The sequence below is a fragment of the Capsicum annuum genome, chromosome 2 (genome assembly GCF_002878395.1).
Source record: "Capsicum annuum cultivar UCD-10X-F1 chromosome 2, UCD10Xv1.1, whole genome shotgun sequence".
Classification (NCBI taxonomy): domain Eukaryota; kingdom Viridiplantae; phylum Streptophyta; class Magnoliopsida; order Solanales; family Solanaceae; genus Capsicum; species Capsicum annuum.
Genome location: NC_061112.1, coordinates 64,888,485 through 64,896,871, shown reverse-complemented (window position 1 = coordinate 64,896,871; position 8,387 = coordinate 64,888,485). Strand labels below are relative to the sequence as shown.

Here is an 8,387-nt window from a genome sequence, read left to right as displayed (position 1 = left end):
TGTTTTTCATTTTACAAATTTATACCAACAATTTTGTAGTGCTCGAATTGCCCAAACCAACTATTTTTGTGGTTGTTTAATTTACGTCATATTCCAAGTTGAATACATCCAGCATTAGAAGAATTGTCGCCTCATGTATTCATCATGTCTTATGAGTTATAAAGAATACAAATTCTGTATCGGCAATATTAATTCAATGGTACAAAGTAGTGCATTTGGTTGAAGGAAAGGTTGTTCAAAAGAACCACTAGAGTTGGTGTGATGGTTCAGCACCTCACCCCTTAAGCAAAAGGTTGAGGGTTCGATCCCCACCTCTGGTGAATGGAAAAAACTCTGTGGCTAGTTTCCTACCGCTTAGTTTGTATCAACAAAACTAACAATGATAGGAATGTCTAGTTTCCTACCGCTTAGTTTGTATCAACAAAACTAACAATTGATAGGAATGTGATAAAGAGATGAAATGTTATGGTAGCACATGAAGAACATAGACATATATATAAATGCAATCCTTGACCTAACAGGAGAACAAACAAACAAACAACATAATCAATACTTTACAAATTGTTTCTTTTTTCTTTTCCTCGCTCACACAACATTAAAAAACAAACAATGTGAATATATATAGATAACATAATTAATTTAAGAAATGGAAAATCTTCTCCTCCTAGGCTTAGTAATATCTACAGCGCCATCATCAATATTGAAAGTGTCCTTTGACCCATGCTTAAAGGGATTCAATTTCCCCAAAGTTTTGGACATAGAAGAGAAGAAGGTTGTCTTCCTCAAACTTCCTTTATTAGCTGAAGTTCCTTGAGTAACAGTTGTTTTCTGTATATCTGCTATGTACATCTTCATCTTCAACAACTCCGTTCTTAGAACTTCATTCTCCTTCACAAGCGAAACGTCTGCTTCTAATTGGTTCCTCGTTGCAATGGCTCCTGGCATGTTGTTATTATGAGTGTCGTCTGCACTGCTCCTTATCTTGAGTTGATCAAAGTAAAGAGCATGAAGGACTATTTGCACTGGCAAACGTTTGTTTTGAGAAGCATGGACTCTGGCTTCATAGGATAGTTTCAGAGGATCCATCACACTGCAGACTTTCTCTCTTTCAATTTCATCCAGATGTGGATGCGCCTGCAATTTTAGCAATGCAATTCTAATAAGTCATGTACTTGATTAATTTCGTTAAGTCACACTAATATATATAAATAAGGATTTCGTCACCTTCAAATAGATATCGACAGCTCTGTAAAGATCATCATCAGCCTTTCTCGCTCCCTTAGGAACCAAAATAGCAATTCCATTGAATTTTGATATACTGAGATCCCCAAAAGTAGCAATTTCACCAAGGTACGCGTCGACAGTCTTTGCAACTCTCTGCATCCCCGTGGAACAAACTTCTCCAAAATCACCACCATTAAACACTGCTACACTTTTCTCTTTCTCCATAAACCCAGAAACGATTCTCCTAACGCTCTCAAGATCAAATAGTCTTTCTCCATCATAAGTAAAAGACAACACTAACAGGTCATCTACGGTCACATGTTCTAATATTATTGATATCCTTTTCTCCAATTCAGTCTTGCAACTATTGGCTGCTCTTAAGAAAATAGCTGTACGCAGGAGACAACACAAGAAATTGATTGGGAAAGCTGCTTTCTCGACAGGTAAGAGAGCGACAATTGACTCGAGAAGTTCCCGTTGATGCATTCTAATATCGGAGTCCTCTGGTTCTATTAATCTGGTGCCGTTTCCCGAGTGATCACGTACAAGATCGCGAAGAGACCTCTCTGTATATGTGATTATAGCACTTGCTATTGTTAACGCTTTTGCTCCACGACCTTTCATTGCAACAATGATTCTCTCGAAAAATGATACATCTAAGATGGTTAACTCTTCCGTCCACCAATTTGGTGGTGATCTGCTCGGAAAATTTGCTTCCACACATGCCTACAAGGATAAAAAGGAAATTAGATAACTCAATTTTCTTTGTTATATTCATGTTCGCATTAATTTTATGTTAATGATATAGTAACTAATAGATCCCTAATTAACTTTTAGATTTGTTGGCACCAGATACTTAGCCAGTGCCAGCACGGACCCAAAATATATTATTTATGTTATCTCAATTTATGTAGCACAAATAATATTTGAAGTGTCAATCAAATTTGTATTAATATAAATTTTTAAATAATTTATGTTGTTAATCATTGTGATTTATAGTATCTTTTATGTAATTTAGTAATTTATGTTACTCGCTTTGTCTCAATTTTAGAATTTAGTGAGTCACACAAACTTTTTTTACTAATATATTTTAAAAAAAATTTTAAGTTGTTAATTTTTGTGATTTTAGTATCTTTTACTGTAATTTCAAATAATTTATATTACTTGCTTTATCGCAACTTATGTGACACTATTAGAATTTCAAAAGTCAAATCATATTTTTTACTATATGTTTTTAAAATATTATAAGATGTTAATAGTTATGACTTATAATTATTTTTTGCATAATTTTTAATTTTATAATATTTTACCAAAATAAAATAAATAAATTAAAATAAACAAAGTACTAAATTCTTAAAACATATTAAATTCGAAAACATCATTTGAATCAACAAAATACTAAATTAAAATAATAAAACATGTAAATTATAAAATATCAAAACTATCCCAAATTTACGTGACACAAATATAATTTAGATAATCAATTAGATTCTTAATATGTTTTTAAATATTTTAAATTATTAACTATTGTAATTTATAATATTTTTTATGTAATTTTCAAATATTATATGTTACTCTCCTTATCCAAATTTTTGTGGCATTGATATTCAATTATATTCTTAAAATAATTTCAGTTTTTAATTATTATGATTTATAATACTTTTTCTTCTATTCCAATTTAAGTAGCACTGAAATAAATTTAAGAGTCAACCAAATTTTATGATTGAAGCAGCGAAGTGGATAAGTTCTAAATGACTTATAATACCTAATTAGAATTGATATAGCAAAATTACTATGAGAAAATATTTGTGAAAAAAATTTAAATGAATCTCATATAAGATGTCATGTTAATTTAAAACATCAAAAATTAATTTATCATTTTATGTCAATTTTATTTTTATTAAATATTATTACATTTTTAATGCCTAACTAACTTATAATAATTAATTAGGGGTGATATAGTAAAATTATGGTTGAAGCAACTGAGTAGACATGTCATAAATATCTATTTTACCTTTTTTTTTATTAAATATTATTAATTTTCTTATATATAAATGTCTTACAATAATTAATTAAAGGTAATATAGTAAAATCATGGAGCAAACATACTTGTGAATTTTTGTAAATAAGTTTCATATAAGATGTCCTATTAATTTGAAACATCAAAAATTGATTTATCATTTATATCTGTTTTATTATTTATTAAATATTATTAATTTTTTAATAATTAGATGACTTATAATAATTAATTTGAGGTGATATTATAAAATTACGATTGAAGCAGCTGAAACAGACATGTCATAAATGCCTATTTTACCTTTTTTTAATTAAATATTATTAATTCTCTTATATAAAAATGACTTAAGTAAAGAAGTAGGCATGTTAACGAAGAGCTGCTTGCTTCTTTACTCTTATTAATAATAGTAAATTACGAAGCAGCTGAAGCAGGTGAAGAAGCAGACATGTTGACGAAGAGTTGGCTGCTTCTTCATATTAATAGTAGTAATACGAGTCTTGTAAAGCCCGGGCTAAGCTTACTTAAAAAAAGATTTTATCTTAACTTATTTTTGTGAGCTTATATTAATAATGAAAAATAAAGTATATAAATAATGTTCTATGTTGGGCTCAAATTTCACATTTCATCTTCAGTTATTCAGCAAGCTGACATCAAAAAATTTAATTGTTTTTTTTTAAATTATTTCAGAGAATCAGTTTAATTTTATGCATGGTCGCTCAACGACAGAGGCAATCCATCTGGTGAGGCGATTGGTAGAGCAGTATAGAGAAAGGAAGAGGGATTTGCACATAGTGTTCATTGACTTGGAGAAGGCGTATTACAAAGTCCTTAGGGAGGTTCTTTAAAGATGCTTAGAGGTGAGAGGTGTTCTGATGGCGTACATCAGAGCTATTAAGGACATGTATGATGGAGGAAAGACTCGGGTGAGGACGGCGGGAGGTGACTCAGGGCATTTTCCGATCGATATAGGTCTGCATCAGGGTTCGACTCTTAGCCCTTTCCTTTTTGCGGTGGTGATAGACGTGTTGACGCGGAGTATTCAGGGTGAGGTTCCTTGGTGTATGTTCTTTGCGGACGATGTAGTGCTAATTGATGAGATGTGAGGGGTGTGAATGAGAAATTGGAGATTTGGAGGCAAACCTTGGAATCTAAGAGGTTCAGGTTGAGTAGGTCCAAGACAGAGTATTTGGAATGCAAGTTTAGTGACGCGAGTCAAGAGGATGAAGTGGTGGTGAGGTTAGATTCCCAGGTTATTTGTAAGAGGGATAGTTTTAAGTATCTTGGGTCTATTATCCTGGGGAATGGTGAGATTGATGAGGATTTCTCTAAACGTATTGGAGTAAGGTGGATGAAGTGGAAGCTCGCTTCGGGAGTGTTGTGTGATAAGAAAGCTTCCTTAACCTTAAAGGAAAATTCTACAGAGTGGCAGTCCATCCGACCATGCTGTATAAAGCTGAGTGTTGGCCAGTCAAGAACTCCTATATCCAAAGACTGAAGGTGGCAGAAATGAGAATGTTGCGATGGATGTGTGGACTTACTAGAGGGGATAGAGTTAGGAACGTGAATATTCGAGAGAAGGTGGGAGTGGCTTCGGTGGAGGATAAGATGCGAGAAGGAAGATTGAGATGATTTGGGCATGTGATGAGAAGGGGCACGGATGCCCCAGTACGGAGGTATGAGAGGCTAGCCTTAGATGGCTTTAGAAGAAGTAGAGGTAGGTCAAAGAAATACTGGAAGGAGATGATTAGACATAACATAGAGCAGCTGCAGCTCACTGAGAACATGATCCTAGAAAGGAAGGTGTGGAGGTCGTAAATTAAGGTAGAAGGTTAGGGCGAGTATATGGATTGTGGCTAGGTGTTAGGAGAGCGAGTGCGTATCCGGGCAGTAATCCCAGTCCTGTGTCCTTGAGTAGGAGCCTTTAGCCAGGTGTGTTCGGGTGGGGTGGGTAAATATCCTAATTCTTATTTCTTATTTCTTATTTCATATTGCTCGTATTTCTCTTACTTTGTACTTCACTGATATTTATTTCTATTATTTCTTATGTCTGCATGCCAACCTTTCCTGTTACATGTTCCAATATGATCTTGGTGTATTATTCGAGATTCTGAGCTGGGGGTCTATCGAAAACAACCTCTCTACTTCTTCGAAGGTAGTGGTATAGACTGCGTACATCTTACCCTCCCCAGACCTCACTTTATGGGAATACACTGGGCTTGTTGTTGTTGTTGTTGTTTACATTAGAATCCATTCTCTTTTTTTAACCAAAACGCCTAATTTTTTTTCTGGATGTATTAGGACTTCAACATTAATCCAAACTCAAAATATATTTATTTTATCCTCTTTTGTTATAAATGTATTTACATTATAGTGAATGTCTATCAAGATCTATCAAGATCTACTTTGATATCTATTAGGATTTGAAGCATCCGTCTTTTACTCAGACTAGGAGTAAATTTCTCCTATAAATAGAGGGATTTTGTTCATTGTATTTACAATCTTATGATCTCTCATCTCTCAAGAGAAGAAATAAGAATCACTCTCTATATTCTCTCTACTCTTCTTTTTGTTCTTTCTTGTTTTATAACACGTTATCAGCACGAGATTCTGCCGAACAAGGACCATCATTCTTTACTAGAATATTCTTTGCAATAAAATCAGCATCATCTAGATGTCTCAAAGAATTAAGAGCAACAATCTAGTACAGTCAGGTACACTTGTATCAATTTAGCAAGAGAATCACGTCCTGCCAAGATATTTTAGCCTGTAGGTACTGTTTGGTATTCACGGAACCCTAATAAAAAGTATTTTTTTAATTCCTTATTTATTTGTTTTTTAATAATTATTGTTGGATTTGATGGATCTAAGAAAAAATAATTGATTTGAAACCATTTATATTTTAAATTTATTCCTCCTCAAGAACAATATTATCAAAAGAGAGATAATATGTTAGGTTCAAGTTCCATCGATTTTTGCCTAAGACGCCTTTATATGGAAAAGACATTGAGTTTGAATCTCAATGCACCATATTAATAATATTATGATGGCTAAGGAAAAATAATGGATATTTGGTGAAACATGTCCCATTAAATATGATTTATTCCTTGAATTGAATGAGGTAGCAATAAATCATGTGTATGCCTCAATTTGTGTTTGTAGTAGCTATCATAATTTGATATGCTTAAGGCATGATTATATTTCATTCCTGGGGAATGAGAAACTTATTACTGCAAACGTGCACTTGATTGTGATGATATCATAACTCACCTCCAAATGAGGCAGAATAACTTAGAAGAGTTATTTCGAAATCTACTTCTAAAGTAGTAAATCTGAAATTTATTCATGAAATAGTAAATCTGAAATTTACTAAAGAAAAAGGTACATGCCATGGTAAACTTGGAGTTTGCTAGAATAAAAGTTCATAAATTGACATGAACGACTCCGACATCTCAAAGATGTGTATACTGACTATTGAACATATATTGAAGAATTCAAAAATTCTTCATAAACTTTAATGTTGCTTGTTCTTATGATAAGTTGGTTGGACCAACTAATATTGGATTAGGTCCCTTCAAATCTGAAAATTATAAAAGGTGAATAAGGGCTCGTTCACCTATCATGTGATATGTTGAAAAGATGCATTAATAAGATAATCACATGTACATTCATTGTCAACCTGCAGTTTGACATTCATAAAGTTGCTTGCTCAATAAAATTGAGTTAAGAACATAATTTTCAGATTGTGAAATCAAGAAAGTTATCTTGATGATGATGGTTTGGCATTGAATGCATTCGATAAATAGCTAAACCATCGCTAATGAGAACAAAGCTTCATGTGTTGGTCTGAAATATGATATGTTGCATACAATAACACTTGTATGCATTAGACCAATAAATTATGATTATTTCTTCCCTCTCAATTAGTTCAAGGTCGGGAACCAATTATTCCATCTAATAATTTTGATGTACGGTATACGATTAATGAATATACCATAATGCACAAAGATGGATTCCTCAAAAAAGTAGAGGATGTATGTTAGTTTTCCTAACATAAGGGGGAGATTATAAGCGCTATGAAATATGTTAGGAATTATCACCAGATCCTCATCCAAAAGATAATTCAAGTCAAATATCGAAAGCATCTCATATTAAGCGCAAGTGCTCTTATTTTGTGTTCCTAAAGGATAAAGTCTATGCATGCGTGAAGCGTGGTAGACTAATCGGTTCCAAATGAAATAGTCCTTGAAAAATAAGGAGCAAATAATCATAATAAGAAGGCAATGAGCTCTTGAAGAACCTACGACATAACACTTCATGAAACCTTATGTAAGGTTCATGTACCTGAAAATAATGAAGTGATGAGATCTCAAAATATTATGTCGCATTGTGAACCGATACGAAATGATATATCATCAATATATTTGACACAATATTGGCGCAATATTGTGAAAGATTACAAGGATCTAATTCTACGTTTATTTAAGCATGCTGACGTCGAAACATTTATCAATTGACATGAAAGGATTCATCTTAGTAAGTATTAAACTTATTTGATTTACAGTCCAGATATTTGAAGATGTCACTCATGAAATGTTGAATATTGTCACTTGACAAAACTTATGTGAAAAACTTTAAGGATTTAAAATGCTTGAAGCATATAAAAGTTTCTGAAAAACTTATTTATAATCCTTATACTGTATAAGCTTATTGCTTGAACATCATTGGAACTCTTGGAGAGTTTTCAAAGCAATAGATTATTTGCTGAAATTTGAAATATATCGAATTGGATTGGTTATGAAGTACCATATCTTAGTGCAATTGATACACTCATGTATCTTGCAAATACTACAAGGCCTATAGCCTTTTCAGTCAATTTGTTAATAAGGTATATTTCTACTCCTACTATGAGACATCAAAATGGGATAAAACACATGAACTTGTTTTATTCTAAAGATTGTAGTCCCGATCTTATTGGTCATGCTGATGTTGGGTACTTATCTGACCCGCATAAAGCTCGGTCTTAAATAGGCTATGTGTTCATATGTGGTGGTACTGCCATATCTTGGAGATATACAAAGCAGTCTATCGTAGCCACTTCATCGAATCATGCTGAGATAATAGCTATTCATGAAGCAAGCCGAGATGT

General features: G+C 32.9%; 1 protein-coding gene across 1 annotated transcript in view; it reads right to left on the bottom strand.

The window, feature by feature from the left end:
* Positions 1–469: 469 nt before the first annotated feature.
* The window catches only part of LOC107857533 (root phototropism protein 2), a 10,754-nt gene continuing 2,836 nt past the window's right edge, over positions 470–8,387 (bottom strand). Inside the window, exons 4-5 of the mRNA XM_016702319.2 lie at positions 1,225–1,950; positions 470–1,134 (exon numbers count right to left, since the gene is read on the bottom strand). Of these exons, the coding sequence (XP_016557805.1) occupies positions 640–1,134; positions 1,225–1,950 (1,221 nt within the window). The 3' untranslated portion in view covers positions 470–639. The remainder of the gene's footprint in view (positions 1,135–1,224; positions 1,951–8,387) is intronic.